The sequence below is a fragment of the Quercus lobata genome, chromosome 6 (assembly GCF_001633185.2).
Source record: "Quercus lobata isolate SW786 chromosome 6, ValleyOak3.0 Primary Assembly, whole genome shotgun sequence".
Classification (NCBI taxonomy): domain Eukaryota; kingdom Viridiplantae; phylum Streptophyta; class Magnoliopsida; order Fagales; family Fagaceae; genus Quercus; species Quercus lobata.
In genome coordinates this window covers 47,996,384-48,014,441 of record NC_044909.1, presented here as the reverse complement: position 1 = coordinate 48,014,441, position 18,058 = coordinate 47,996,384, and the positions used below count along the sequence as shown (strand labels likewise).

The window sequence follows — 18,058 nt, the reverse complement described above, 5'->3', positions numbered from 1 at the left end:
CGTTACAATAAATATTTTTTCTTGTAGTGAACTACTATCATCTGCACTATATTAAAATTTCCAGTTGTGGAATTATTCTTCTATAGGGAATTTACAAGCAATGTGTCAAGGATAAATATAAGAACTAAGAAGAACAACCAATTATACTCTGGTGTTTGATCATGTGTGCATGTGTGATGTTACCCGTTCTGCTTTGACGTTTTAACCTTTTTTCTTTTCATATCAATATCTCTTTGAAGGAAGAGGGAACAAGAAGAAAACTAAAGGACTACAAGCGCTCATAATTTTTTTTTTTTGAACAAAAACAAAAAGACTACAAACCTCAGGAAAACCCTTGCCTTTAACTTCTATTGCTAATTCTTGGTCTTCAAGATTTGCAATAGTCATGAAAATAGCTGCATAAAAAGAAAACACACCAAGAAAAAGGAGACAACCTAAAAGACGTATTTACAAGCATTGTTCAGAAAGCAATTCGATTATGACTATTGGACTTGGAATATATTCAAACAGATGCAATGAATATATTTCTCACTTGAATAATATCTGAACCTTTACCTAGCTTTAGAATAGCATGCTTGGTTTTCTATATTGATCAGACACACTGGTGTCATTAAAAGCATGGCTAGGTGCAGCGGTTTTACTTATATCACTGTACCATATTTCTAATTTTGATCAACCTTTTTTAGTTTTTTTATGGGATCTAATTTTCTTACCTTGATGACACATAATTCTCACCCATTGGTGTTAACCAAAAGCATGCCTTGGCGAAGAATTCAATGCCAGGTGTATCAAAGTACACATGAAAGAAAGAAACAGTTGAAGTGACTCAAGCAAAACGCCTTCAATCAGGTGCAGCTTAACGCAGAAGCACACGCATTTCCTCCAAATTACAATTTGTACAAGGCATACAAAAAGCATAAGTTGTATTTTTGTATAATTTGATGCTTATATTGCATGTCAAGAAATTAGGAATTTATTTTTGAGAGACCAAAATAAAATAGAAATGATTTTTTTTTATACATATTATATACTATATATAATATATTCATTGGAAAAAAAAAAAAAAAAAAAAACACATAAATACAGCTCCAGGGGCAAATAAAGTATTTTATAAATAATAGATATCTAAATTAACTTGTAGTATACATTCTTTTAGATGACTAAAATTGTCAAGTATGTATAAAATTTTAGTTGAAGTTTAATTCTAATTAGCAATTTCACTTTTAATATAAAGTGAAAAGGAGGTCTTTCCCATTTAACCTGACTTGGCTTTTTACTGATAGATGTTAGGAGCAGATGAAGAGGGCCCCCACCAAGCTATCAAATTGCATATATAGTTGCTTGAAAGCAACTGCTCTATCCAAAGGGTTTGCCACTTCATTTCCAAGCAAAACTTTTGTTCTTAGAAGCCAATGTACTCTGAAAGACTGAAATGATTGCTGCCAGTGTGAAGGTTTAGCTAAGAGCCATAAGAACCCCACGGTCTTATCTTCAATAAGAAAGAAGACATGTTACACATATCTTCAAATGGTTGCATTCATTTATACTTGCATATGTGAAAATTTAACACCTTCTGCGTACAAAAACTTGAATAAAACTCCAAATGAATAATAATTCTTTATAAATAAATGATGCAGGATGCAGTATAGGGATTAATTTTGGTTATTTTTTTAAATGATTTCCATGTAATGTTCGCATTCTGGAATTATAAATTTTAGGTCTTTTAAAATCTATTTTAAGGTGTTTTTAGGATCAAATTCAAAATTTCTAGTATACTTTAAAGGTTTGAGGCAATTTAAGAACGTTACTTGCTTTTAAAAAAAAAAAAAAAACGTTACTTGCTTATTGACCTTTCTAGTTTCTAGTACCTATAATTAAATAAGCCTAGGCTGGGGTGGAGTGATTCTCATGGCCTCTCCAAAATTTGAAGTTTTTCAAATATTTATATATTGGGCCCCCAAAGAATAAGATTTGGCCCAACGACCACCTTTCTCAACTCTCATAGATGGATGAGCTTTTCAGTTTTCACTCAGTTAATTAAGTATATGATAATGGAATTTTATTTAGTGGAAAATTAACGTCAAGCATAATTTTAATTGAAGATGTTATATTATCTTCAAATATATATATATATATATATATGTGTGTGTGTGTGTGTGTGTGTGTCAAAGTTGATAGTTTCTCAAAAAAAAAAAAAAAGTTGATAATTATGCATGTAATTTATTTATGAGTAATTATGACTTGCTCTAGTGATAGAAAATGAAAGACTTGTATTTTGTTTGTGTGTGTATTACTTGAATATGTATTGACTAACGTATCATCAATATGATAATTTGCCTCATCCAAACAAAAATTCCTAATTCTGAAACTAGATAGACATACAAGAAAACAAACAATTATTCATATTTTAATAAAGTTTTCTTTTTCAAATTTCACTTCGTAATTTGATTTTCAAAATTATTTTTCTGTAATTTTCAAAAAATCTATATTTTAAGTTTTTATTTCCTTATTTAATTGTTTTTATCAAATTCAAGACCTTATAGTTTCTCAAAAAAAGAAAAAAGTCAAGACCTTATAGTATATGTCATACATTAGGACAAGAATGTTATTACTTGTAGCTCAATTAACACTTATTAGTATTTCTAAGAAAAATATCATAAGTTTAAATTTCCTCTCTCTCATTATAACTATCGAATTATTAAAATAAATAATGTTATTATTACTTCTTTTTTTTTTTTTTTTTTGAGAAAGATTGTTTTTATAACTTGTTAATTGTTTATATTTTGATATATTTTTTTGAGATTTCTCCAATTTTCTAGTAAATGACGTAATTCTTTTCTTTGTTGGATGGAGCGCGTATGTATATAATATATACATAGTTCTTTTCTTTCATACTATATATTATTCTGACTATTATACATAAATATTTTCCCTATCCATTCAAGAGGATCAACATTTTGAAAGTATATTGTTCTTTTTCATCATTATCAAGCACATGGATTTTAATTCTACTTCATACTGCCAAAAGAAATTTTAATTTTCTTCTCTTTTTGCTTTTCCTCAAGAGTATAATGTGCAATGCACACCATTCAAATGTCACCATAAGTGAGAAGTCCGGAAGTCCATGGTTGGAGGGATCAAAAGTTTGGATTCGATGCTTCTACACACGTAATAAGGCCCAGATGGATGAGACGTGTGAAGCTAAACCTTTAAGGATGTGATTTGATAATGGATTAAATAGAGATGGAATTTGAAGTGTTTGTTTGACCGAGCACATCATAATCATATCTGTTTGGCTAAAAGTCTAATGATCATCATTTGTGGGAAGAAGGGATGATTTCTACAAGCTTAAAGCTCATGGTGGGAGAATCATCTATCCAATCTGTGAACTTGGTCAAGTATAATTAAGAAATTAAGGAAGTTTTGCCATGCTAGAGTTAGATAATGATATTTATCAACCATATCCATGATCCAATAGACCCCATTAAGTAGATTATGCAAAATAACTTGTAAATTCATTGGTTAAATTCAAATATAATAATGTGTTTACGAGTAAATTCACAAAAATAAGACTCGATTTAAGTGTATATAATATTATATGTCTATGCATATACATGTATACAAATATACCATGATCCAATAGACCTCATTCAGTGGACAACATAGACCATATTATACCACTACTGCAAACAGGGCACCATGACTAGTAAGCTAACATCTAGGGCCCGTTTGGTAGAGAAGTTTGAGTAATGTTGTTTGTATTTTTTTGAAATATGTGTGGGTGAAAAAGTGTGTGGAAATGCGTGTAATGTTGTTTAAAAACTGAAAACATGTGTTTAAGATGCTCTACCAAACAGGGCATAATGCATTTTTAGTTTGTAACAGGGGAGAAGTGGTTTGGTAGATAGGGGAGTGGTTTTTGGTGAGTGGCATAATGCATAGTTATCCTTTTGGCTAATGTGTTAGCTTGGAACATATGAACCAATAGTTTGACTTCATTCTATTGCATGCATGTCAATTTCTTGATTGTTTCCTCTTAATTGTCTATATCAATGCAAGCTGTCACCCATTACATTAAATTTTTTCACCTAATCTTTGAATCTTCAAGAAAGCATATTCCTTTTATAGTTAAAGCCAAGTGTTACTTTCACCTTATAATTTCTCAAGTAAGCTAAGTGTCCGTTTGTTTCAACTTTTTTGGGCCCAAAAAGTCACGTTTTGATAATAGCCAGTCCAAAAGTCTATTTGGTGAGTATAAAACGTAACTTTTTGGAAAAAGTTACGTTTTATAATTGTGAAGAGGACACGTAAGCCTGTTTTATAATTATAAGTTTGCTACAACCCTCTACCCAATATAAAGCCTCTTGAACTGTAGAAAGCCATGGTCTACTAGCAGACCAAAGGCATCTCTATTATGCATAAATCAAACCACACCCATTACAAAAGGAGAATCAAACACTCATGAAACATCAAGATAATCTAGTATCATTCACAATTTCCCCTTCTAAATCTCAGTCACTTAACTTCTAAAAAAACCTTTTTCCAAGCATGCATACACTAAATCTCACTATCTCCGATCCAAACAAACTCTTGCTTGTATCTTATTATTATCTACAATATTTTTACATTTTTGGAGCTTTATAGCAGAAGCTTATGCGAACTAAGTTTATGGTCACACAATCACAATAACTTGAATGTTTTACTACAAATTTCATCTATGTGGACCTGTGAGAATGTCCCACATAATGCTGTGGGATGACTCAGGTAATGCAGCAAACATTTTTATTGTGTCTGACAATACTAAATGCCTTCCACTATGACAAAATACTATGACATAATATCACAATAGCAAACTGTAACTGAATACTATGGTAGAATATCACAACACTCTGTAACTGAATACCACGGCGGAATGTTTCAGTAGACTAGACTTCCCTTTGTTATTAAAAAACTTTATATTTCTTTTTTGGGAAATGTTAACAAGCACCTAAGGTGCAAAAAAGACACAAAAAAAAAAAAAGTCAGAAAAAAGTTATTAAAAAAAATCAAGCGGTACTTATAAAAACATAACAAATGAGATAAAGCTGTTAAAAAAAAAAAAAAACAAAAAAAATTGTAAGAAAAATTTCAAAAAAATTGTTGTTAACGGGCACCTTGCAATTCCCTTTAACACAACCCTTCTTTTTTTTTTTATAGCAAAAGCAATCCACAATAAAATACAAGATAATTTTTTTTTTTAATTTTGTTTCTCTCCTTTTATCTTATAATGGAAAAGGCTCTTATATGTTATTTGAACATTTATCATGTTATTTGATTGCGTAGGCCTGAAAAACACAATGGTAGCCGTTAAAGAGTGACCCATTGACACAAGTTCCAAACTTACTCCTCGAATTACCGGTTAAAAAGTGACCCATTGACACGAGTTCCGAACTTACTCCTCGACTTACCAATATCTAACCGCTAAGGTATTAAATCATGACATGTGTAGTCCCTCCCCCCCCCCCCCAAAAAAAAAAACACTCAACACATTAAACAAACTTATGATAAACTCAATTTTTTTTAGTGAGTTTCAACTTATGATGTCCATTTCTGATAAGAGCTCTTTATAATCAAATTAAGACACTAATTGATTTTTTGGTGTAAGCGAAGATTGAATCTCAAATTTCTTATCCAACTATCAAATTCTTTATTAATTAAGCGAATTAGAACACACTAATGAGCTCAAGCTTGGCTCATATTTTCACTTCTTTCCCAAAAAAATAAATAAAAAACAATTATATTTTCACTTCTAATAATAAATTTTTTTAAAAAATAACTCATATTTTCACTGCCCTTATTCCCCATTTCTTGGTGTTCGTGATTATTCTAATCCTATCAACTATCAAGCAACCCCTCCCTCCCTCGTAATATACGCAGAGAGCTTGATAGTGTCCCAAATCTCTCTCTCCCTCTCTACCATTTCTTTATTCATTTCTTTCTTTCGCGGGCTTTGTCCATCCCGTTTTGCCAAAAACGTTATCTTTAACACAGACACAAACACTAACACGTTCAAAAGGCTCAGACCTCAGAAGCTCCCAACTCTCCCGGAATGGCTTCGATCAACCTCCACCATTTCTCTCCGCTGCTTCCTTCCCGTTTACAGTGAGCTTTCTTTTACAATTCCCATATCACAAAAACAAGAATTCTTAATTTTTCATTGTTCTTATACGAAATAAGAGTATAAAATGCTTTGTTTTGGGTTTGTGATGTGATTTATAGCTGCTTTTTTTTTTTTTTTTTTGGGTCAATTGCAGAGGGCAGAGTGGTGTGTATTGTAGTGCAAAACCGTTTATTGCAAATGGGTACCCTTTTGATTTTGATTTGGCAAATGTTACAAAAAGATTGAGCTTGAGTTTCAAGGGTGATAGTAGAGTGATTAGAACTTCAGTAATACCTGGAGGGCATGACGATTTTGTGAATAAAGAGTTGGGTGGGATTGAAACACAGAGTGATGAAATTGGTTTTGGAACACTATCAGCAGAGATCAAACCAGCAACTAGTGGTTTCTTTCACAATGATGAGTATGATCTGGACCGTCCCACAGATGGGTTTGCCTCTATTTTGGACGCTATTGAGGATATTAGGAAAGGCAAGGTTTGTTTTTGGTGGGCTTTGGCTTACTGGCTAGATAATTGTGTTTGTTTTGTTTGGGATAGGATAATAAGATAAGAGGGTTATTAATGTGGGTTAATTGTTGCAGATGGTAATTGTTGTGGACGATGAAGATAGAGAAAACGAGGGAGATCTTATAATGGCAGCATCAAAAGTGACGCCGGAGGCTATGGCGTTTATTGTCAAGCATGGAACTGGCATTGTGTGTGTGAGCATGAAAGGGGAGGACTTGGAGAGGTTGCAACTTCCATTGATGGTGACGCAGAAGGAGAATGAAGAAAAGCTTTCTACAGCATTTACTGTGTCAGTGGTATGAAATCATTGTGAATGTGTTTGTGGACTTGAAATGCTATTTTAGTTTGTTTTCTTGGACAAGAGATGAAACATAAATGTAGCTAAGAAAACATATACTGTTTTTCGCATTGTTTAAAATAGAGTAGATGACTAGATATAATCAGAAGACAATAATTTTAGAATCGGTGAAAAAATTCACTGTAGCATCAATTAAATTGTTGAAATGTTTGAGCAAATAACAACCACTTCATTTTTATGGTTATTGTTGCATTGATGCAAAATATAATTGTAATGGTCAATTTGGAGAAATATGCCTGAAGCTCAATTAATTGTTGGAACTTTGGTTGAGCTGTCTTTAGCAGACTCATTAGTAGGTTTTTAGATGAAGGATGTGAGTATTTAATATTGATCAAACTTTGCAACTATACCACCAGTCAGAACATGTGGGCATGTTGTAAATTTTGATGTTTTATTAGGTGGCCACAATAAAGGTGACCTGATCCTGTTCCTAGACCTAGTGGTCCATGTATTATATATGATTATGAGTGCATACTTCCTAAATGCTTAAATTCTGGGAGTCCAACGAATTTTAGTACCCCTAAAAATATATGGAATAAAGACAGCAATGTCTACATACATGATGGAATATTATACATATGATTTGACTGGATATTTGGAATAATGGAGGCTGAAGTTGCAAAAAGAGATGGCCATGCTGATCCCAATCTTTGTTTGATATTGATAGTGATGATGTAATGTTTATTCTAATTTGTTCAAGAAATTTTTCTTTTGCTTTACCATCCAGAATAGGTTTAATATGTAAGATTCTAATTATTATTAGTATCACCTTGGATATGTCTTTAAAAGAAAAAGTTTTTTTTCCAAATCAATTTGGAGGAATCTCCTCCAACCATGTGGCAATTCATAAGACCATCCCCGCGTATAGTTTAAACTAGTCACATGACTCATTAAAAAGGTCATGTGCCTAAAAGTACGTGTGAATGGTCTTTTCAACCGCCATATAATGGTTGGAGGAATTTTGCTTCAAACCGGTTTGTAGTTAAACTTTTTCCATCTTTAAATTGCTTGCCTTCTATGATTAATGTTGATTTATATGTCTGACTTCAATTGTTTTGAAAACCATAGGATGCAAAATACGGTACAACAACTGGTGTCTCAGCTCGCGATAGGGCAGCCACAATATTGGCTCTTGCATCAAGACATTCTAAACCTGAAGATTTCAATCGCCCAGGCCATATTTTCCCTCTCAAGTACAGGGAGGGAGGGGTCTTGAAAAGAGCTGGACACACAGAAGCTTCTGTTGATCTTTCTATTTTGGCTGGGTTTGATCCTGTTGCTGTGTTATGTGAGATTGTGGATGATGATGGTTCAATGGCTAGATTACCAAAGCTTCGCCAGTTTGCAAAGGCAGAAAACTTGAAAATTATTTCCATTGCTGATTTAATCAGGTATTTCAGCAAATTTTCATGTTTTTCCTAGAAAGTGTATTAATTGTAGTTGCCAAATAAACACTTCTTCCAATGCTTGAGGACATATATGTAAAACTATTCTATCAATTGATAAAGTCTGCCTCTTCAGAAATGTCTAAAAGAAAAAAAAGCTGGCTTCTTTTCATGGTTCTTGGTGGAATTTTTCATTTACAAATTGTTTTTTGATTCTTGTTACTTAAACTAATATAAAGGATTATCTCTTCTCATACCGACCATTGGTTACAATTGGCAGGTATAGGAGGAAAAGAGATAAGTTGGTGGAGCAGGCTGCTGTTGCGCCAATACCCACAATGTGGGGGCCATTCAAAGCCTACTGTTATAGGTCATTGCTGGATGGGATGGAGCACATTGCGATGGTTAAAGTAAGCCAATCTTTATAATTAGATTGTATACAATTAAAACTATCTAAATTATGTAATGCCAATATAAAAATAACCTAATATGATAATTGTCAATCAAAGGGAAGTTGCAGTTGTGGTTTGAGTCATGCATAATGTTTCTGCTATACGTCCTATTTCATTAATTCATACTCCTACGGTTGACTTTCTAAAATGTTTCCACTTTCCATCTGTCTTTATTTTCATTAACTCTTTTAATCTGTATTCTGCTACAAGCCTACAAGTTTCACTTCTTATAAGTGTCCTTTTAATACCCCTTGTAAGTTGTACCATGTGGCATTTAATACCTCTTTGTAGCATATTTTGCTTGATTAGGCCACTTTGAGTGGTTTAGATGGTAGTGTCCTATGCGACATTGATGCAACCGCATATGATGTTCCTGGATTGAGTCAAAACTGTGTGGAGGAACCAGATTAGGAAGTGCTTGTTTCAAAAAGTCTGAACTTTTTTTGGTGATTTTGAGATGAATTTGGAACTTAAAAGGTTATTTTCTATTACAATGAGGTTTAAAAATGGTTGTACTTATATATATGGGCTTTACAAAGCGTTCGGTTCAAATAGGTTATCTATATAAATAATGGATAACAGTGGTGGAGAGTTATTAAGATGAAATTTTGAAGGTCTTTTCAGGTTTTGTTAAGCCTTCAGTAGGCTTGTTTATGGCAATTTCAGGTTATAGAAACAGAGATGAATGTTTATCAGGATCAGATTTCAGAAGTTCTCTCTCTCTCTCTCTCTCTCTCTCTCTCGTGCACATTGAGTTTTTGAATCCTGTAAGAAAGCTTTGAACTTCTACTTTCCTAATTTGCTCTCTTCTATGTCTTCTTTTTAGCTAGGAAACTAAAAGCTCTCAAAGAAGAATTGAAAAAGTGGAATAAGCAGGAATTTGGGGATATGAGAATGAAGAAAAAGGCATTGCTGAATAATTTGTTAATGTTGGATGAGAAAGAATGTGGCACTGGGCTGTCACATGAAGAATGAATCCGAAGGAGTAGTTGAAAAGTGAAGTATAAAGGATGCTTTGTTGGAGGAAATTTCATGGAAGAATAAATCTAGTGCCTTATGGCTAAAAGAAGGTGATAACAACACTAGGTTCTTCCTCAGGTTTGCTAATTCTCATAGGCATATCAGGAAAAGGGGCGCTGAAGACCAACAGAGGGCGAGTTGAAATTTTCTATCGTTGATGAGAATGAAAATTGCTGTGGGAAAGGGAGTTTGATAGGGAGGAAGTAGTTCAGACACTAAAGGAGCTAAGGGGTGATAAAGCTCCTGGAGTGGATGGTTTCACTATGGCCTTCTTCCAACATTACTGGAGGGTGGTTCAAGTTGATATTATGGCATTCTTCAAAGAATTCCATGAATCCTATATGTTTGAAAAATGTGTAAACTGACTCCTTGTTCATTGCATTAATTCCTGAGAAGAATAATGCTATTAATATTAGGGATTTGACCCATTAGTTTGGTGGGAAGGTTTACAAATTGTTGGATAACAGATTAAACAGCTATGTTGGAGAAACTAGTATTTGAATCACAAATTGCATTTGTGGGTGGGAGACAAATATTGGATATGGTTCTTGTTGCTAATGAGTTTCTTTATAGCCAAATAAAAAGTGGTGTTCTAGGTTTGATTTGTAAAGTAGATATTGAAGAAATATATGCTCATGTTAATCACAATACTCTTATTTATTTGATTGAGGAGAATGGGGTTTGGTAATAAGTGGAGTCGTCAGATTCACTAATGCATTACTATGGGTTTTCAATGTTGGTGAATGGTTCCCATACAAGCTTCTTCAATATTTTGAAGGGGTTAAGGCAAGGTGATCCTCTTTCAAATTTGCTCTTTATCTTGGTTATGGAGGTACTGAGTAGGATGCTACGAAGATGAAGAGGGCTACATCTTTGGTTTCTATGTTGGTAATGAAATAGAAAGTGGTTTTATGATCTCACACCTATTGGTTGACGATGATTTGATTTTGTTTTGTGATGCAAATATGGATCAACTCCTTTATATGAGGATGGTGTTGACATGCTTTGAAGCTGCAACATGTTTAAGAGTAAATCTGAGTAAGAGTGAAGTGGTCCTTGTAGGAAATGTTGGAATTTTTTCTGAATTAATGGATACCCTTGGTTGTAAGATTAGGAGTTTGCCAATGAATTAATTAGGCATGCCTCTGGGATTGTCATTCAAGGTGAAAACAGTGTGGAACCTCATTTTAGAGAAAATGGAGCAGAGATTATTGGGTTGGAAAAATACACTCTCAAGTCTCAAGTCTACCAACATACTATCTTTTCTTGTCTACCAGACCTACTTATGTGACAGATAGGTTGGAGAGGTTATAGAGGGATTTCTTGTGGAGTGGTTTCTGGATTGGAATACAGTGTGTTCCCTAATTGCCAATGGGGGGTTTTGGGTGCACAAGTTAGGCATCTTTAACCAAGCTCTATTGGGTAATTGGCTATGGCGCTTTTGGGAGGAAGAAATACACTCAAGGTGATGGGTTGTAGAAGAGAAGTATGAGGAGGATTGGGGAGGATGGATAATGAAGCAAGTTAGAAGATCCCATGGTTGTAGCTTAGGAAAGATTATTAGGGTGGGTGAGATATGCAAGCCCATTTTGAGGTAGGGTTTGGTAATCAAATGAGCTTTTGGCAAAACAAGTGGTGTGGGGACCAACCTTTGAAGGATGTTGGGTTATAGATTGACCCCAATTAATTAATCCAATTACCCAAGTAGCTTAATTAGTCAAATTACGTGCAAATCAGATTAAGGCACAATCAAATCACCAACTAAATTAGAGTGTAGCGGAAAATAAGTTTTGACATAAAGTGCGTTTTGTTGAAGGATATGCCAATTACATAAAAACATGATCCTTACAAAGGACTTCTACTCAAAGTTGCACGCAATTACAGTTGACAAAGATGCTTCAATCACTCTTTGTTCTGGGAGCATTGAAATAATGGGAATTTAAGTTATTGGAATCTCAAGTTTAATAGAGATTTTAATGATTGGGAGTTGGAGTTGATTGAATCTATGCTTGAATGTATTCCAATATGCCAAATAGAGAGATCTCTGATAGAATGAGGTGGAAAATGAGTTTTAATAGAAATCTTCATGTTCGTTCTTACTATGCCATGTCGATGAGTGCGATTGAGAAGCATTTATTGTGCCAAGGCTCCAAAGTGGTTGCCTTCTTTGTGTGTACAGCAGCTTGGGATACGATAGTGACCATTGATGATCTCATAAAGTAGGGAATTGCATTAGTAGATTGATCTTGTATGTGTAGTTGCAATGGGGAAATTGTGGATCATTTGTTGCTATGTTGTGACCTTGCACATGCTTGGTGGAGTTTCATTTTTTCATGTTTTTGGAGTACATTAGGTGATGCCAAAAAGGGTAATTGATCTTCTAACTAGATGGAGGAATTGGTTTGATAACACTTTTCTATTGTTTAGAATTTGGCCTTCTTATACCAATGTAGTTATTTTGGAGGGAGCAGAATTATTGCTCTCTCAAAGATGTGGAATCTTCAGAGGAGCAATTGAATACTCTTTTCATTAGATCATTATTTGAAGGTCTTGTGTACTGGGTCTTAGTGAAACTCATTCCATTGTACAGTTCATCAAGTCTCCCGTTCACATGTTTCTTTATATGTAATGTATTAAGCTTTCTTTTGTACTATTAATTATGTACATTAAGTAGTCTTCTTCTTCAATAAAATATCTTACTTGTAAAAGGAAAAAAAGCCTGATTTTCTTTGAGGCCTTGTCCTTCATATTTGAATAGCCTTAGCTAGGTTATGTTGGAAATACCAACATTTGTGAGTTTGAAATCTTCTTGAATTGTAACACTCAAATTGCAGTTCATTTAGTTTTGGTCATTAGTTGAGTCAAGTTGTATCCACATGGAATGTTCTTTTGCCTTTTCTTCCCCTCCCCCCCCCCCCCCAACCCTTTCCTCTCCCTTAATTTTAATGATTTTCATCAATTACAGGGAACATTCTCATGTTACAAAGAAATTAAAAGTAATTATTTCAATCAGTTGGATTTTGGTTGAACTGGTAATTGAAGTGACTTTTCTGTAGCTTTGTATTATACATGCATGGTGTCTTGTCTAGGTTCAGCCATTCATATTGAACATTTATATAATGAATTTCATAATGTTGATGACAATGCCTTACCAGATTCTTCCTTTATACCATTACATTTGTCCTTCTTTCCTTTTTTGAGATGCCCCATAATAGATGTTTGCTTTCCAAAATCAATGCACATAATTATTTGACATTCCTGAACTACTCTTTACTTATTTTGAAGTACAGAATAAAACACTCTAGGTATAGAATAAAACACCAAATCAAAGAAAAATAGTTTGTTAGGAATATGAAATAATTGTTGTAACAATTGTTGTAATCCCTTTAGTTAGTTAGTTAGTTGAGATTAGGATGAGTTAGTTAGGATTTGAGCACATGTAGCTCATTTAACACGTGGATTTATTCATAGAACACATGTTGAATTAACTAGCCAATTATCTTAAGCCATGTGGACCAATGAGATTAGAGCTAGTCTCCTATAAATACATAATTGTAATTCAACATTAGATATCAATTGAAGAATAAACAAATTTCTTAGTGCATTAATGCATCTCTCTCTCTCTTAATCTCTTTCTTTCTATATAGAAGGTGACTACCTCGAATTAAGTTAATTTCTCTACAATTCTCATCAATTCCCCTATAATTCCTATCCATTCTCATTAGGAACCACTAGGTTCCTAACATAGTTTAATAAAGCAATGGCTTTTTTCCCCTGTAAAAGCAATAGTGATCTCCTTTATTTTTTCTTGGGTTTATTTGGGTTTTGGGTTTCTTGAGAGAGCTTTTGTGCCACTTTCATAATCTTCTTTTTCTTAGTGAAACTTTCTCTTTGTTGCTTATGAATGTAGGCAATTTGCCAAACCACATAAATCTTGTGTTCTTTATGTATGTCCTTGTTGATTTAGTTTTGGCTTTATTGTTATTGGTTTAAATCCTAAGAGTGGTATTGCACAACGGTAGGGAAAACTAATGACTTTGATTTTTTTCCGATTGGAATGTATTAGAGAGAAGATGCAAGAATTATGGAAATTTGAAGCAATCCTTAATTTGTAGATGATGATGTTTGGTAAATAGTGGGTGGTAAAGCATTTTTCTTTTCAACCTCTTTATTCATCTTCTATATCACAACGTGGACTAGCTTGTTGGAAATTGCAGTGTTTTGATAATGACATAATTTTCCTTTAAAACGGTTTGGAGGAAAGTTACTCCAAATACATCAGCTCCTTTTCACATCAATGGAGTAACATATAAAATGATATAGAGCCACTTCACTTGTATGTACTTTTCCCTTTACATTATTTACATTTGAATTCAGAAGGTACTCTACAGGCTAAGCTAGGCAATGAAGGACTGCATACTTTTTTTCAGTATCATGACTCTTGGAATTGTGTATTTTGGCAGTTAAAAAATGGACTTGAATGAATAGTTGGGATAGTTTCAAGGTAAAGTTTAATATGGTATATCAAGACTTATGTCATCATGGATTCATTATTCCTTGAGCATATTGCAGAAACCTTTTGAACAAATATATTATTTTATGTTTATCTGATGCATAGTATTTTAGTGGCAGTTTCAAGGTTGTGGTCTGGTGAATTTGTAAGTCATTGGGCTTGAATGGCATTTTCTCACCTATTCAGAATTGATTAAAACAAAAACCCAATTGCATGGTACATAGCATTTGAATTGGACATCTTTTTATATGAATTTCTCCAAGGATTTTGTCATCCACCACCATGCAAATTAAACAGGTTTTGTTTAGCTTGGGAGATGAGGAGATTGTCCATCACTTCTTGGCTAGAGGGGTTGAAGGCTTCTTGGTGTATTAGCTTTCATTTGCTGGCTATCTTGATATAATTTGGGCTTCAAGACTGGTTATAAGAACTTCATTAAAAACTAGGATCACATTGCTCATGTCTTTTGTTTAATGTTTTCCTAAACACCATGCATCTTCTTTGGTTTTGGTGTCATTATTTTGTCTTCTTTGCACAACTGAGGGTAAAAACTGTTTCTGCTCTGCCTAGATGCTTGGTTGGCCATTATTTTACCGTCAACTGATATTCTCTACTCAACATGTGTCCCTTCTGTTTTCAAATTCTACATTTATCAATAAAAAACTCAGCTATACGTCTTTTTCTTTCATTTTTTATTTATTTTCTTTTTTATATGTAACCACCTCCAAAATTCTGGGATTAAGGCTTGGTTATGGATTTTGTTATTATTATTTTTTGTGATCTAGTCAATACATGGATGAAAATCACAAGTTCGCAACTAGGGGAAATTGTAGTTTGGCTTACAAATGAGAGGAAAAAATCATTGTTTCACCTTCATTCACTCCCAAGAGTAATAAAAGGTCTTAATATATACAGGGTGAGATTGGGGATGGGCAAGATATTCTTGTGAGAGTACATTCCGAGTGTCTCACTGGAGACATATTTGGATCAGCCAGATGTGACTGTGGAAACCAGTTAGCACTAGCAATGAAGCAAATTGAGGCAACAGGTAGGGGTGTATTGGTGTATCTCCGTGGACATGAAGGTAGAGGAATTGGTCTTGGCCACAAGCTTCGTGCTTACAACCTTCAGGATGATGGGCGTGATACAGTTGAAGCAAATGAGGAGTTGGGGTTGCCCGTTGATTCTCGGGAATATGGCCTTGGTGCACAGGTATTGTCTCTTCAACACTTATATTTTTGAGAAGTGTCTCTTCACCACTTAATTAGATCTCATCCATGCCCATATTTCCAGTGTGCGCTTTGTGTTGCTTATCTGAATGGATCTCATTCATGAACCATCTCATTGGTGATTGTGGCCATTCAATGGCTTACTTCACTAAAAAATTGCCACCATTTCATTTTTATATTAATCATTGGATATTGGGGTATTAAAATATTGGATGAGACCTTATTTTAATAAAACATTTAAAATATGTATGCTTTGATGCATGCGCATGTTTCTCTCTTTTTATTATTGTAACACTAGAGTTCCTTTCCTATATGAGATAAGGATTTCACTCAGTTAAGTAGTTTCTCTTCCATGCATCCTTTCATTTAGATATTTGGACTTTGGAGTCAACCATGCTTTTATAATCAAAACTTTTAGGTGGAATATAATTCTCCTTCAATTTTTTTAGGTTATTCATTAGTTACACAACTTACGTTGATTTTATGATCGGCATATATGGACTTTCTGTGTTCCCTCTTGGCCTTCCTTTATCTACCACTTGTTTTTCTTTTTCTTTTGGTCGGCAGTGCATCTTAAGTAGCTGAATATTCAATCCAATTTATTGCAGATACTTCGCGATATAGGTGTCCGGACAATGAGGCTAATGACAAACAATCCTGCCAAGTACATTGGTCTTAAAGGTTATGGTTTAGCAATTGCAGGCAGGGTCCCATTGTTGACACCAATAACTATGGAGAACAAGAGGTATTTGGAGACCAAACGTGAGAAAATGGGGCATATCTATGGTTTGGAAAACAATGGTCATATAAATGGGAATGGCATTATTGGAGAAAATGGCAATTTGAGCGATGACAGACCACTGGGTGCTTCATCTGAGACATAGGAAGGTCCAGTCTATTGGTGTGTGATTTAAGTTGACAACTCTAGCTTATCTATTGATTCTATTCTAGTGGTAGAGAACATGTCACACTCATGACTTGTAGTGCTAGATACAAAGTTCCAATTACCATGATAAGAAATGCGTTCCTGCTTAAAATTTTCATTAGGTGCGTATCTTCTAATCTTTTCTTGTATAAGTGTGGTTAAAAGATACAGACTTTTTCTTTTCTTATACACATTTTTTTTATTTGCTTACTTCTTCTCTTTTAATGATCTTGATAAGCACAAAAGCATGGCCTGTTATTTACACATCATATAGCATTTATTGGAGACGTTTTTGAGTGGCCAGTAGATAATATAATATTCCTTCCGTTTAGAGTAGATTTGAAACTTTGCACTTATGGTTTCACCCTCATTTTTTCTAGTTCTCAAATAGTTCTCAAATAATCTTAGCAAGTGAGTTCTAGTTAGCTCTACTAGTAAAATCTTTGATGGTTAAATAAGAAATTTGGGTTCAATCTCTGCCTACATCAAAAATTGATTGGTATTTTGGTCTAATGATAAAGAACTATTTTCAGAAGTAGATGCCATAAAAAAAAAAAAAAAAAAAAAAATTATCTTAGCAAAAATTAACGGGAGTATGAACCATTTCTCCGTGATAATCAATTTAAGTATAGCATTTTCGTATTGCTAATGCAAAGCTGATATCAGAATAGCTTTGCACAATAGAATCAGAAACATAAATAAGCAATTTTTTTTTTTAATCAAAGAAATATATAAATCATTCGTCATTTTTTAGCATTACTAGATTGCGAAGCTTTTGCAAACTATGAAAGTACGGGTTTGTTTGAATACCGCTTATTTTACTGAAATTGAAAACTTTTTTGTTGAAAGTACTGTAAATAAGGGTAAAAGTTAATTCAAATAGTACAGTGGGGTCATGAATAGTACCAAAAAGTACAGTGGAACTCATGAATAGTAGCAAAAATAAGCTGAATAGTGAAATAATTTTCATTTATAATCTGTATCCAAATGGAGGCTATCCATTGTCAAGGACAATGTTAGCATCCGGACGGGTTTACCATGTCAATTTTCACAAATGTTGGAGGGTTGTGGAGGCTGATGTCATGTCTGTTTTCAAGCATTTTCACAGGTATTCAGTTTTGAAAAGTCCCTTAATGCTTATTTTCTCACTTTGATTCCTAAGATATCTAATGCTATCAATATTAAGGATTATCAACTTATTAGCTTGGTGGGCAGTATTTATAAGTTGTTGTCTAAGGTGTTGGCGAATAGGTTGAGAGTGGTGTTAGACAGTCTGATCTCGGAGACTCAAAATTCCTTTGTTGGTGGTAGACAAATTTTGGACTCTATATTAATCGCGAATGAGTGCCTTGATAGCAAATTGAAGTGTCACTCCCCGGGTGTAGTTTGTAAGTTGGATATAAAAAAAGCTTACGATCATGTTAATTGGAATGCCTTACTTTATCTGCTGAATAGGATGGGTTTTGGGTTGAAATGGAGGGAGTGGATTAAGGCTTGCATCTCTGTTGTTC

General features: G+C 33.9%; 1 protein-coding gene across 2 annotated transcripts; it reads left to right on the top strand.

Moving 5' to 3' along the window:
- Positions 1 to 5,848: 5,848 nt before the first annotated feature.
- LOC115994358 (bifunctional riboflavin biosynthesis protein RIBA 1, chloroplastic-like) lies at positions 5,849 to 16,775 on the top strand. Of its 2 annotated transcripts, XM_031118476.1 has the most exons (7): positions 5,849 to 6,141; positions 6,294 to 6,633; positions 6,740 to 6,961; positions 8,092 to 8,414; positions 8,689 to 8,818; positions 15,309 to 15,605; positions 16,231 to 16,775. In XM_031118476.1, exons 1-7 carry the CDS (start codon positions 6,089 to 6,091, stop codon positions 16,504 to 16,506), a joined length of 1,641 nt encoding a protein of 546 aa, XP_030974336.1. In that variant the 5' UTR covers positions 5,849 to 6,088; the 3' UTR covers positions 16,507 to 16,775. The 2 variants fall into 2 exon arrangements, with proteins under 2 accessions (XP_030974336.1, XP_030974337.1); XM_031118477.1 differs by lacking the exon at positions 5,849 to 6,141 and having other exon boundaries at positions 6,392 to 6,628.
- Positions 16,776 to 18,058: the final 1,283 nt, after the last annotated feature.

Bases quoted from the DNA above. Each gene is read 5' to 3' on its own strand.
- LOC115994358 (XM_031118476.1), top strand. From the start codon at position 6,089: ATGGCTTCGATCAACCTCCACCATTTCTCTCCGCTGCTTCCTTCCCGT. The intron at 6,142-6,293 runs GTGAGCTTTCTT...GGTCAATTGCAG, and splicing joins CTGCTTCCTTCCCGTTTACA to AGGGCAGAGTGGTGTGTATT. The intron at 6,634-6,739 runs GTTTGTTTTTGG...TAATTGTTGCAG, and splicing joins AGGATATTAGGAAAGGCAAG to ATGGTAATTGTTGTGGACGA.